The following is a 14,437-nucleotide window of genomic DNA, read 5'->3' as shown; positions in this document are numbered from 1 at the left end:
GGGTGCGCCGTTCTTTTATGGGTGCGCGGTTCTTTTATGGGTGGTTCCTTTATGGATGCGCGGTTCCTTTATGGGTGCGCCGTTCTTTTATGGGTCCGCGGTTCCTTTATGGGTGCGCGGTTCCTTTATGGGTAAGCGGTTCCTTTATGGGTACGCGGTTCCTTTATGGGTGCGCCGTTCTTTTATGGGTGCGCGGTTCTTTTATGGGTAAGTGGTTCCTTTATGGGTGCGCGGTTCCTTTATGGGTAAGTGGTTCCTTTATGGTAAGTGGTTCCTTTATGGGTAAGTGGTTCCTTTATGGGTACGTGGTTTCTTTGTCGATTGATGGCAACGTCCTAAACTTAAGACTGTTTAGATGGTTGCACAGTTCTGTGAACATACTAAAAGCCACTGAGTCGTACACTTTAAATGGGTATGTGATGTGAATTTTATCTCCATAAAGATGTTAAAGACGTTTCTTGTGAAGAATACTGTTGAAGAGCTTAGTGGGTGGGATGGCTGAAGGCAAGGTGAAGCTTTGGAAAGCTTTTTTTCTTTTTGGTGGTTTAAAACAACAGAAATGTATTCTCTCTAAGTTCTGGAGGCCAGAAATCGGTAAAGAAGTTGTCAGCAGGGCCACGCTCCCTCTGGAGGCTCTAAAGGAGAATCCTTCTGGCCTTTTCCAGCTCTGAGTGGCTCTGAGCATTCCGTGGCTGTGGCAGCACACCACCAATCTCCGCCTCTGTCTTCACATGGGCCTCCCCTCTGTGTCTCTGCCTCCCACATCTCCCTCTGCTTTTCCACTATGAGGACACTTGTCATGGGATTTAGGACCCTCTCAAAGTCCAGGATAATTTCATCTTACGACCCTTCACTGAATTATATCGACAAAGACTCTTTTTCCAAATAAGGCCACATTTACAGGTTCCTGGGGTTAGGTCTTGGATATAGCCTTCTGGGAGCCACTATTCTATCCACCACAGATGTGGACATCTCTAAGGGGCCGTTATTCTGCCTATCACAGGCAATATGTAGAACTCTTTAGAAATTTTTCTAGGGAGGAGAGGTATAGGGTATAGTTTGAAGGTATGTAAGGTTGGAGAGGATTTTTTACAGCTAAGCAGGCAGATGGTACACTGTAAGGATGCCACTTCTCTGAGACTAACCACAGACAAAACTGGTTATTCATCTTACTGGGATGGCTGTAGGTTAAATTTTCACAATGGGAAAGTGATTATCCTTTATTTATTTATTTATCTGATTGTGCTTTAGGTGAAAGTTTACAGCTCAAGTTAATTTCTCATACAAAAATTTATACGCACACAGTTATGTGACACTGGTTGCAGTTCCTCTAATGTGACAGCACACTCCCCCTTTCCACCCGGGTTTCTCGTGTCCATCCAACCAGCTCCTGTCCCTTCCTGCCTTCTCATCCTGCCTCCCGACAGAAGCCACCCATTGGGTCTCGAACATCTGCTTGAACTAAGCAGCACGCTCTTCGTGAGTATTTTTTATATTTTATAGTCCAGTCTAATCTTGGTCTGAAGAGTGGGCTTCAGGAATGGTTTTAGTTCTGGGTTAACAGAGCGTCCGGGGGGAGAACTTGGTTGCTGTCGTTAGCTGCTGTCATGCTGGCTCTGACTCACGGTGACCTCGTGCGTAACAGCATGAAACACTGCCCAGTCACTGCCCAGTCACTGCCCCTTCACGGTCCCGTCCGTGTGATGTTAGAAGCTATACCACTGGCATATCAAATACCAGGAGGGTCACCCATGGTGGACAGGTTTCAGCAAAGCTTCCTAAGACAGACTAAGAAAAAACACCTGGCAACCTACTTCTGAAAATCAGCCAATGAAAACCTTATGGAAAACTACAGGTATTGATGAGCCACGCTTCTTCTGTCTCTCTTTAGGACAGTTAAATAGGGGACCATATAGATCTTACTCAGCACCCTGAACTTCTAGAGTTCTTTTTTCAGCTTGAAGGGTGGGTTTAAGGTAACAAAGCATGGAATACGTTTGGAATTACCTTACCGGTAAGTAGCTCTATCCACGTTTGGACAGTTTCTGTGGGGTCCGTTGCTTTAATGTGCTTGAGGGTCTCATCCAGTAAGACATCACCTGTTGGGCTGTCTGACTTTACCAGTACCTTTCAGGAAGAAAGAAACAAGGGATCCTGATCCATTCAACTCATTCAAGTTAAAATCTCCCAGCAAATCACATACACATTAGTGGTTAGGTGTTGCAGGAAATGCAACGAAACATAAAGTACTGTCCCTGTCCTCAAGAAACTTAAACTTTAGTATAACCCACATATATGCCTCCTTCTATGTAAGCCTCTATTTCATAATGGTGTAGCTATAAACATAGAAGGAGAAATAATTCACAGCATGCATCTTAAATGTGACTTTTCTGCATAAAAAAAAGGAAGACAAAAACATGAACTTCTTAGAACTCTAGACTCCTGGTACTTAGATTTCCCCTTCGCTATAAGATAAATATTCTTGTCCAGACAATGGGATAAGGAGTCTTGTGGCTCAGTGGTTAAGTGCTCAGTTGTAAACCAAAAGGTCAACGGTTCGAACCCGCCAGCTGCTCTGTGGGAGAAAGACGTGGCAGTCTGCTGCTGTAAAGATTTACAGCCTTAGAAATCCTATGGGGGCAGTTCTCCTCTGTCCTACAGGGTCGCTATGAGTTGAAATCGACTCGACGACAAGGGGTTCGCTTTTCGTTTGGTGTAGTCAGTGGGACAGCTGAGACGGTGATATTTTGATTGTCTCATTGCTCAAATACTCCTGTTCTTCCAATAGTGCTAATGGACTGTTGGTATCTGCCCTTCCACAAGAGGCTGTCACAGGGGCTTCTGTACCTTTCTGTCCAGTAGTCTCTTCTTACGCATGGTGAGGGGTTCCAAAGAGATCCGACCCCGCATGGCCAGTTCTATCAGGATGCCCCCTCGCAGGCCCGAGGAGATGCAGTCATTCCAGAAAGATGTATAACCCTTGAAAAGGAGAGAAGAAAAGAGAAGGTATGCTCTGAAAGCTATCTGCCTTGCAGCAAACACCCCAAGGATGGTCCAGTTCGTTTTGATTCATTTCACATCACACTATGTGAACTCAGAGGACAGAAAAACAGAACAGAATGTCTCTTGAATCCCCTTAATCTCCCAGAACAGGAGTTTCTGCCTGACTTCAAGCGATTTAATGGATTCCTATGTTCTGCTGTTAGCTAATAATGGGCGTGTCAAGTTTTATTTTTTGAGAGGAATTCTGGCTTTGAAATCTGTTTCCATGAAACCCTAAATTTCAGTGCAGTATGAACAAGTCAGGTAGACAAAAGTATAAATAATCTGAACATTTTATTCCTCTTAGATATGTACTACTTGCCAGCTGGGTGGCATAGAGAAATCCATCCCCGCCACCGACTGCTGAAGTGCCTTGGGTATGCTACTTAACCCTTCCGAAGCTCAGTTTCCTCATCTGAAAAATGAGGATGCTAAGATCTACCTTCCTAAGTTTGCTGTAAGGATTAAATAGGAATATGTGTGTGTGTGTGTGTATATATGAAATATATATCCATGGAAATTACATATATGTAATAAATATAGATATATTTTACATATGTATGTATGTACATATGTAAGAAAACATTTAGTAATATTTACTACACATTATGTACTATATTTGTGTTAAGGTTTTTTATTGCATTATCTGATTAAATCCTCATAACAACCCTATAGGAGGTATGACTACTATCTGCACTTTAAAGATGAAGAAACTAAGGCTTACAGAAGTTATGTAACATGACGGAAGTCACAATAATCAGTGGCTAATAAATTTTTAATTTCATTTTCCTCTTCGCTGGTTTGGAAGTTATGCATGCTTTCTTTTCTTTTAGAAGTTGTTCTTGAAATTTAGCATGCATGACTAATTTATTAATTTTCCCCAAAGCTAATTTATTTAAAAAATTAGTCAACATATGTATATTTTCACCAAAAAAAAGGTCCTCAAGGTTGAGAAGGGAGAGTGTTGACATGTTGTGGGGTTGTTAACCAATGTCGTAAAACAATATGTGTGCTGACTGTTTAATGAAAAACTATTTGTTCTGTAAACCTTCGTCTAAAGTACAATAAAAAAATTAAAAAAAAATTAGTCAATATTTTAACAACTCTCCTAGTTGTCCAATATTTTGTCTTTTTTTCCTTCTCACAAATCAGACATCATTATTATTATTTTATACAGCTAGTGCTTGTTTAGACTTACTCAGATGCTTACCAAGTTCTTTGCTCACCATTCCTTCTTACATCTCAGACTTCCCTTCTGGTTCCATTTTCCTTCTTCCTAAAGCAGAATCTCCTTTAGTGGAAGTCTGTTGGAGGCAAACTCTATTTTGTTTATCTAAAACGTCTCTATTTCACCCTCATTCTTGAAAGATATGTTTTGACATAAATTCTAGGTTTACAGTTTTCTCTTATCACATTGTAGGTATCATGCCCTCTTCTGGCCTCCATTGTTGCAATGAGAAATCTATCATTCGCACTGATTGCCGTTTCTCTATAGGTGATCTTTCTTCCCTGGTCCTTTAAGATCTTCTCTCCTGGTGTTCTGCAGTTTAACTACAACTTGACTCTGTGAATTTATTTATCTTGTTTGGAATACGTTGTGCTTCTGGTATTTGTGAATCCCTTTCTTTCACTGTTGTTGTCAGCAGCTGTCTCAACAATTCTGAGCCCTTATCTCTAAGAATTTTGGTTCTCCTCCATTTTTTATTCTTATTTTAACCTCTCTTTTAGTTCCCGTTCCCTTGTTCTCTGGACTGTTTTCTGGTGAGTTATTTCACATCTGCCTTCCAATTTACTAATTCTTTCTTCATCTGTATCTAATACGTTAGACTAACTCATCTGTTGAGTTTCTTATTTCAATAATTTTACATTTCTAAAGGTTCTATTTAGTTTTTCTTCAAATTTGCCTGGCCATCTGTGATCATGTTTTTTTTAATTGTGATAAAAACATACACAACATAAAATTTGCCATTTTAACCATTTTCAAGTTTCCAGATGAGGGAAACTATCCAAATTCTACCTATTCTTTGAAAGGGCATTCTAAACAAAGGAATTCCACTGTACAACCCAGTGGCATGAACTGGACTCACGATGTTATGTAACTATCACTACTGTTTCCAAAACTTTTTCATCACTCCAAACAGAAACTCTGTATCCATTAAGCAATAATTCCCCATGCCCCTTCTCTCCAGCCCAAGGTGACCACTAACCTACTTTTTGTGTCTATATATATTTCATATAAAAGGGATCAGATTTGTCCTTTTGTATCTGGCTTATTTCACTCAGCATTATGTTTCCAAGATTCATCCATGTCAAAGCATGTATTAATTTACTGCTTTTATGGGTGAATAATACTCCATTGTACATACATACCACATTTTATCTATCCATTCATCTGTGATAGACACATGGGTTGTTTTCACCCTTTGGTTTTTGCAAATAATACTGCAATGAACACTGGTGTACAGGTATCTGAGTGCCTACTTTGAAGTCTTTTGAGTATATACATAGAATTGCTGGGCGCTATGGTAATTCTATGTTTAACTTTCTGAAGAATTTCCAAACCATTTTCCACAGCAGCTGCACCATTTTACATTCTTACCGGCAATGGACAAGGGTTCCAATTTCTCCACATCCTCACCAACACTAATTTTCCTTGTTTTTTTTTGTTAAATAATAGCCAACCTAGTGGGTGTGAAGTGGTATCTCATTGTGGTTTTGATTTGTATTTCCCTAATGATGAATGATGTCGAACAGATTTTCACGTGTTTGTTGGCCATTTGTAAATCTTCTTTGCAGTAATGTGTATTCTAGTTGTTTGTCCATTTTTTGACAGAGTTGCTTTCTTTTTATTGAGTTATTGGAGTTCTATGTGATCATTTATTTTTGCTGTTCATTTTTTATTCTTTCGTTTCTTTAAAAATGTGATAGATATTTTATATTAATTATTTTAACATCTGAGGTTCTTAGAAAACTAAGTCTATTATTTGTTATTTTTGCTGATTCTTTCTCATGGTAGTTTGTTTCTTTGTATGTTTGATGTTCTTTGATTAAGTGATCCATATTTAATTTTTGTGAATTTGTGAGATTCTGGAGGCCTAAGTTGAAGATATCTTCCTCCAGAGAGGAAGATCTGCATTTGCTTCTGCTCAGAGCCAGGGGCCGGGGGAGGGTCCATACAACTAGGACCGCATTTAAACCTAGCTTCCCCACTTGATTCAGGTCAAAGTTCATTCCTGACCACACCACCCCTGAATTTCAGGAGTGATCTGGTCCTTTGCCCTAGGGCAATCTGGTTTTCATGCTTATTGCTCACCTCTCAGATTTTATTGTTGGCATTTGGGGGCCCTTGAAGATTTCCTTTACTTTCCAAGGGTCCAGCAATACATTAAAAAATAATTTTATTCCCAGTATAGCTTTTCCCACTATAAGCAGGATGATCTTTAAGCTCAAACCTAATTATGTAACTCCCTTCTCCTCTACTTAAGAATCTTTCAAATACTCCTTCCAGTCTTCAGGATCAAGTCAAAATTCCTTAGTATAGTACCCAAACCAGGCTGTTGCTTACTAGTCTCCCTCTGGCCTCTTTCCCGTAGAACACTATGCTCTAGCTATCCTCAACTATTTGAAGTACTCTTACTGCATCATTTTTGCCTATTGCCCTTTGCACATTCTGCTCCAGCTAATTCTCTTCCTCCCTGTAACTCCTCCCACTTGCAGGTCTTAAGGGTTGAGTACAGATGTCCCAATTTCCATGTAGCCTTCTCTAACACTGTCTTCCCTTCCATCCCACCCTCTACGTTAGGTTCCTCACCTGAATGTGCAATCAACTGTCTACACTAGACTATAAATTCCCTAAGGAGAGAGTATTTTCTATGACTAATATATAATATCTGCTCAATAAATGTTTCTTGAAAGCATAAATGTATGATCGAAAATGAATATGTTAACTTGGCAAAAGTTCAACTTGAACCATAAACATCCCTTAGACATCTCCAAATTTCTGAGGGCCTGATTTTCAGTTCAAAGTTGGGATTAATTCCCTCCCCTACTTGACTCGTGGCTACTCCAAGAGTGATATTTATGAAAATAGTGGGGTGAGCTTTTTTTTTTTTTTTTTGAGATTAACAATTGTTTTATACAACTTTTTATTTAAGGTTAAACTATAACTTACTTCGGAACACATAATTTACTTAGGCGTAATTTGTACATAATCCCAGGGATTTTGATGACTTGATAAACCTCCACAGGTGTGCAAACATTTCAGCCAATATTAAAGCACTTAGGAGGAAATGTTCTCCTTTGTGTGCTCACTTCTTCCTGACCATATAACTTCTGTTTCAGAGACAATAATATCAGATTGCCAAGAGAATTATAAATGAGAAGCACTGTAAATACAGACCAGGATACAGAAACTGTACCTCCTTGAATATCACTCTTTCTCAACATAGCATCTCAAAACATGTAAAACTCTCCAAGTTACTTTTTTTCAACGTTCTTTATCATGTAATATGCCATAATAGAAAAAGGTATGAAAACATGTAGAGTTAAAAAAAATTATTATAAAAAATAATAGCAACTACAAGAAAGAAACTGGGTTTAGGTAAAGATGATCACTGACAAAGAGGAGAGGACGGTACGTGCTATGAGGGTAAATGACGGATGGAGAGTATGGTATCGCCATCTCTACTGATATATCAGAATAGATTTATGACACAAGTCCAGGTGTAGAATAGCCTAGGGGCAAAGGAAGATGTAGTTATTTATATTTCTAAGATCCATTTTTTTCTAAATATATATATCTGGCTTAGTGAATTCTCATAGACCATCTAAATAAGGTTTCTGTATTAAAGGGTCAATGCTTTGGTATATCTGAGCAGGTGAACATACATACTAAGGTTCACCATTCAATCATTAAATTTAATTATCAAAAGATAATTAAGTAAACATATAATTAAATATCCTTTGGTAATTAACTTTAATGACTGAATGGTGAACCTTAGCATGTATATATGTTTATATACAAACATACATATACATATGTATACACACATAAACACACACACACACAAAAAAAAAACCCAAACCCACTGCTGTCGAGTCAATTCCAACTCATAACTACCCTATAGGACAGAGAAGAACTACCCCATAGGGTTTCCAAGGCTATAAATCCTTATAGAAGGAGACTGCCAGATCTTTCTCCCACACAGCAGATGGTGGGTTCAAACATCCAACCTTCTGGTCAGCAGCCAAGCATTTAACCACTGCGCCACCAGGGCTTCTTCTCTCTCTATATATATATATAAACACATGAAAAGGAAAATTTTAGGACCTGCTAAAGACAAATTGAATGACATACTGTCTCATGACCAACAAAGAATCTTCGAGAATTGGCAGAATGAGATCTTTGGATAGTGGACTGTGTTTTGTACTGATTGTAAAAGTAATATGTGATTGCAAAAAAAAAAAAGAGAAAAGTTCACTTTACAAAATATATTTATTTAGAAAATAAAAGTCCCCTGTAATCTTACTCTATCCTCTAAATGACCACTATTAACAGTTTAGTGTATATTTTTCTAGATTTTTACATACATATTCCATTACGTATTTGTTATTATTGCTTACAGAAATGAGATCATGCTGAATGCCAACTTTTTTCACTTATCTATTATTTGTAATGGCCTTGTAGTATTACATTTTAGATGGACTATAAGTTATTTATCCAAGTCTCTACTGATGTACAATTAGGTTGCTTATGGTTTTTTGCTATTAAAAAAAAAAATGCTATAAAGAAACAGTCATCTGTGTAGTATGTCTGCTAAATAAATTCTTGGGAGAAATTTTTGGGTGAAAGATTACATATACTGAAAATTTTGTTCTTCTAAAGGTTAGGCAATGATATTTCAATAAATTCAGACAGTTAACATTTTATACTAAATTTCTGCTTAATCAAGTATTCATAGTGTCATTCCTTATTCAAACTTCCTCAAATACACACTTAAAACAACTTTTTTTTTTTAAATATTTTATTGTGTTTTAACTGAAAGTTTACCTAGCAAATTAGACTCCCATTTAACAATTTTTATATAATGCGTCCTATGACTTGGTTACATTTTTCACAATGTGTTGACGTTCTCATTATTTTCATTCTTTTGGTTCTGTTTTCACTAATCTAGCTTCCCTGTCCTTCCTTAGCTTCTCTTCTTTGTTTAAGGGTAGATGTTGACTGTTTGGTCTCATACGGTTGATTAAAACAACTTTTTTTTTTTTAAATTAGGCTTTAGGTGAAAGTTTATGGAGCAAATTAGTTTCTCATTCAAAAATCTATACACAAACTGTTTTGTGACATTGGTTGCAATCCCCTCAATATGTTAGCACTCTCCCCCTTTCCACCCCGGGTTCTCTGTTTCCATTCGTCCAGTTTTCCCGTCCCTTTCTGCCTTCTCATCTTTGCTTTTGGGCAGGTGTTGTCCATTTGGTCTCGTATACTTGATCTAAGAAGCACATTCTTCACAGTGTGTTATTATTTGTTTTATAGGCCTGTTTAATCTTTGGCTGAAAGGTGAACTTTGGGAGCGGCTTCAGTTCTGTTAGAAGGGTGTCCAGGGGCCATAGTCTCGGGGGTCCCTTCAGTCTCTGTCAGACCAGTAAGTCTGGTCTTCTTTTTGTGAATTTGAATTTTGTTCCGCATTTTCATCCTGCTCTGCCTAGGACCCTCTATTTTGATCCCTGTTAGAGTGGTCAGTGGTGGTAGCCGGGCACCATCTAGTTCTTCTGGGCTCAGCCTGGTGAAGGCTGTGGTTCATGTGGTCCATTAGTCCTTTGGACTAATATTTTCCTTGCATCTTTGGTTTTCTTCATTTTCTTGTGCTCCAGACAGGTTGGGATCAATAGATACATCTTAGATAGCCGCTCACTAAAACAAGTCTTAAGGTTAAAGATTTTAAACTTTCCTGCTTGGGTAAAAAAAGAGGAAAGAAAACAAAGAAACCTAACCAAAAACCAAACCCATTGTCATAGTCGATTCCGACTCACAGCAACCCTACAGGACAGAGCAGAACTGCTCCATAGGGTTTCCAAGGAGCTGCTGGTAGATTCGAACTGCCGACCTTTTGGTTAGCAGCCAAGCTCTTAACCACTGCACCACCAGGGCTCCAAGAAACCTAAAGCAACATTAAAAACCATACCTATAAGGAGTTTTAAAAAATAACGTTAGAATATGCTTATGGTAAAGATGAATAAAAAAAAAGCCAGACACGTAGTTGTATACTCAAGATTATCACAATTATGTAAATTATCGCCTACTTTAAAAAATGATTTTCTAATCTTTCCAAAATTTCTCCAGTGAGAAATTACTTAGATTATTAGAAAAATTTTCAGGAAAAAAAATGTAACACAGGAAAAAGAAAATTAAGTGAAACTGAAGGAATTACTGAGCTTTAAACATTTCTTTCCCACAAGAGATTTTTGAAAAAATAACAAGAAGTTCGAGTCATTTCTTTTTAACTGAATGTTTCCATTTTAGACAATATCTAATTAACTCCTTGCTGTAAAAAATATAGGAGCCCTGGTGGCGTAGTGGTTAAGAGCTCGGCTGCTAACCAAAAGGTCAGCAGTTCAAATCCACCAGTTGCTGTGTCCTATAGGGTCACAATGAGTCCTATAGGGTCACAATGAGTTGAAACCAACTCGATGGCTCCTAACAACCACCACATAAAAAATAAAAGTTATTATCCCTCTCACACTTTCTCCCATCTTTACTCCCTCATCTCTCAATTTTTTAATTATAATTTGTATGTCGTCCAGATTTATAACATGTCTACTTGTTATTCATATACCGTAATTCACCAGACCTGTTCTGGCTTACCTGAATGGATACACAGAGAACAATGCTGATGACATGGGCGTCTTTACACATTTCTGTATGTCTGAATTACTCGTAATTTCGAAAAAGGGAATGTTTTAGACTAAAAGAAAAGTCTAGTAATATCCACGAATGTTAACAATGGTTATTTCTGGGAAGTGAGATTTCTATCCTTTTTTTTTCTTCCAGTTTTACCCATTATAGTTCTCTCTATTGCTTACATTCTTTATCAAGAGCATGTACTATATTTACACACTTTTTTTCCTAAAACAGGAAAAATAATAGGTTTGTGTGAACCTTTGCAATTTCAAGTCCTGCATCACTCCTTGAAGTCTTTCTTACGACTCCAGTAAAATGTCAACAGCATTACTTCCAATGACAAAAGATTACTGTAATGGAAAGACCTAACTGCTACAGACAGACAACATAATTAGTGCAATTACATGTCACACAGAACGCCCAGTGGTGGTCTATCTCCAGTCTTCTACTCCACTGTCCCGAAGCCCCACTCAAAACAGTAATGTATGCAGGCTCGGAAAGAAGAGCACACTGTTCTATTCCACCAAGCAGAAATTCTAGACGGAAGTTGAAAACAAAATCTAAGAAATTTGCAAAATACATGAAAAGTTTCTTATACTCTTAGTTTTGCACACTTTCCCCCTGATCCCTTAATATTTTGGGGAGACACTTAAGTTCCTCACTTATTACTACAATGAAAAACCCAAAAATTAACTATATGCAGCTACAACTCTTATCTCAAAAGTTAATTATTTTAAAGTAAATAGGTGGCAAGAAATAATAAAGTAATTGTTGGTAAATTTTCATTTAATCCTAATCGGATTAATTTTAACAGCTAGAAGATTCCACGGAGATTATTTAGTTCTTTATTTTATAGAGGGGAAAAGAAAGCCAGAGAAGGAGGGAGTTTCAATATGATGCTTCTTCAACAGTTTGGATTAGAAACAAAAGTGAGATCAACAGGAAAATGTGCAAAACTAGGAGGGCAAGAAACCTTTTTATGTATTTCCCAAATCTGGAGTTGTCACCAGTACAAAGACCAAATGTATACAAAAGCAAAATAAATCAAACTATTCCCTTTCCTCCAAACCAAAAGAACCAAACCCACTGGCACTGAATCGATTCCGACTCATAGCGACCCTATGGGACACAGTAGAACTGTCCCACAGGGTTTCTTTCCTCCATACCTCAGTGATTCAGCTAAAACTTCTAGAAGTCATATAGCACTGATTCAGATCTATGGCTATATAAAAGTAGTTCAGGTATCAAGTGAGTTTTCTGTCTTTCGCATTACATTCCCAAATAAATTAGTTATTTTGAGGTATGGTACATCAAGTAAGAAACAGTGAACAATTTTACTTTTTTCTGTCCATATCTGGGAGGCCAATGAAACCCAAAAGCCAAAGATTCCTGAGAAGACTAGTTTAGGTTCTGTCCAGGGAAACAGATTTTCCAGTTCTCTCTTGTTCTGACGCTAAGGATACTTACTCTATTTGTAAGGCTTGACTCAAATGATTATTTTCAAGTCTAGTAAATGAGAAACTACTGCTTTGAAAACTTAAGGCTACCCTACAGATGTTTATTTTAAAGCATAAGTGGCTATTGATGCCTAGCATTCAACTAAGGTGGCTGGGTAGAAATTTATCCAAGAAAATTATCATGTAGTTGAGAGCCAGAGACTATAATAGAGTTAAAAACCACAATACAACACAACACAATAATGGTTACTACATTGAACAGTTGCATGTCGGGTTCTGAATTAAACATTTTCTATAATTAATTAATTCTCATAATAGCACTGTTGTGGTTGTGTGCTACTGAGTTGATGCCAACTCATAGTCACCCTACAGGACAGAGTAGAACTGCCCCATAGGGCTTCCTAGGCTGTAATCTTTACGGAAGCAGATCACCAGGTCTTTTCTCCTGTGCAGCATCTGGTAGGTTTGAACCCCCAACCTTTTGGTTAGCAGCTGAGTACTTAACCACTGCATTACCAGGGCTTATTAGAAAATACAAATTAACATCGAGAAGTATGATAAAATGCAAGGAAATTTAGAGAACAGAAAGGTCGCTGCTGGATTTGTGATGGGCTTTGAAAGGAAATGCAGAATTTAAATTAAAACAAACTATGGGGAGCCCTGGTGGCGCAGTGGTTAAGAGCTTGGCTGCTAACCAAGAGGCCAGCAGTTCGAATCTACCAGCTACTCCCTGGAAACCCTATGGGGCAGTTCTACTCTGTCCTATAGGGTTGCTATGAGTTGGAATTGATTCCACAGCAACAGGTTTGGTTTTTGGTTTATGCAGAACCCCGGTGGCGCAGTGGTGAAGAGCTCGGCTGCTAACCAAGAGGTCGGCAGTTCGAATCTATCAGCTACTCCCTGGAAACCCTATGTTCTACTTTGTCCTATAGGGTCGCTATGAGTCGGAACTGACTCCACAGCAACGGGTTTGGTTTTTGGTTTATGGGGAACCCCGGTGGCACAGTGGTGAAGAGCTCGGCTGCTAACCAAGAAGTCGGCAGCTGAATCCGCCAGCCGCTCCTTGGAAACCCTATGGGACAGTTCTACTCTGTCCTACAGAGTCGCTATGAGTCAGAATCCACTCGATGGCAATGGGTTTTTTTTTTTTTTTTTTTTGGTATGAGGAAGGTAACATGGCAGAGGTATATAAAAAAGACAGATGGTAGTGGAGTGGCAAGTCCACTGGAGCAGTGAGAGATAAGGGTAGACAGATAAGGTGGAGTCGTCTGAGGCTGAAAGTCAGGAAAACATTACCCTTTCTTCAAGGAGGTTGCAGACTAGCCTTAAAAGTTGATAATAATATACATTTATTCAATGGAATCATATGAAGCCATTAAAAAGGATGGAGTATGTTTATATTTATTGACATAAAATGTGAATTAAATGAGGAAAAAAAACCAGGCTACAAAACAATTTGTTTGGTATGATTGTTTCTTTTAAATTATGCATCGGTGTAGATACATGTTCAGAAAAAGTGTATAAGGACATATTTCAAAATTTTAACAGTTATCTCTGGGTGGTGAGATTATGGGTTATTTTCATTTTTGTCTTTACACTTTTTTTTTTAATTGAGGTATAATTTACATAGAATGAAATGCACAGAAGTTAAGTTTAATCGGTTTTGGCAAATGCATATATTCACGTATCTCACACCCTTAATCCTGACACAGAACATTTCTATCACCCCAGTGAAGTTCACTCGTGTAGATCTTTATGTTTTGTCGGAACTTTTCAGTATAAATATATTTTGCTTTTAAAATAATAAAATAAAGCTATTTTTATATTTTAGGCATTTTTTTAAAGTCATAAAGTGAATAGTTTTTAGGCATTTTTTTTAAGTCATAAAGTGAATAGTTCTTGAGTAACATTTTACAATTACCAGGCATTTTCATCCTCATTTTACATACAAAGAACCTGAGGCATTGGGAGGTCAAACTAACATGTCCAAAGTCACATGATAGTGAAGCCAGAATCTGAAGCTCAAAATCTCACTCTT

The 14,437-nt window shown here is 37.9% G+C and overlaps 1 protein-coding gene across 4 annotated transcripts in view; it reads right to left on the bottom strand.

The window, feature by feature from the left end:
* The window catches only part of GOLPH3L (golgi phosphoprotein 3 like), a 33,583-nt gene that overhangs the window by 6,327 nt on the left and 12,819 nt on the right, over positions 1–14,437 (bottom strand). For all 4 annotated transcript variants that reach the window (XR_002822845.1, XM_023724580.1, XM_012559480.2 and 1 more), the window contains 2 exons: positions 2,848–2,979; positions 2,013–2,127 (listed from right to left, as the gene is read on the bottom strand). Coding sequence is in view for 3 of the 4 variants with exons in the window: in XM_023724580.1 (XP_023580348.1) it covers positions 2,013–2,127; positions 2,848–2,979 (247 nt within the window). In the remaining variant the exon portion in view is untranslated. The remainder of the gene's footprint in view (positions 1–2,012; positions 2,128–2,847; positions 2,980–14,437) is intronic.

Source organism: Trichechus manatus, unplaced genomic scaffold, assembly GCF_000243295.1.
Source record: "Trichechus manatus latirostris isolate Lorelei unplaced genomic scaffold, TriManLat1.0 scaffold00250, whole genome shotgun sequence".
NCBI classification, from domain to species: domain Eukaryota; kingdom Metazoa; phylum Chordata; class Mammalia; order Sirenia; family Trichechidae; genus Trichechus; species Trichechus manatus.
This window is presented reverse-complemented; position numbering and strand designations above follow the sequence as displayed.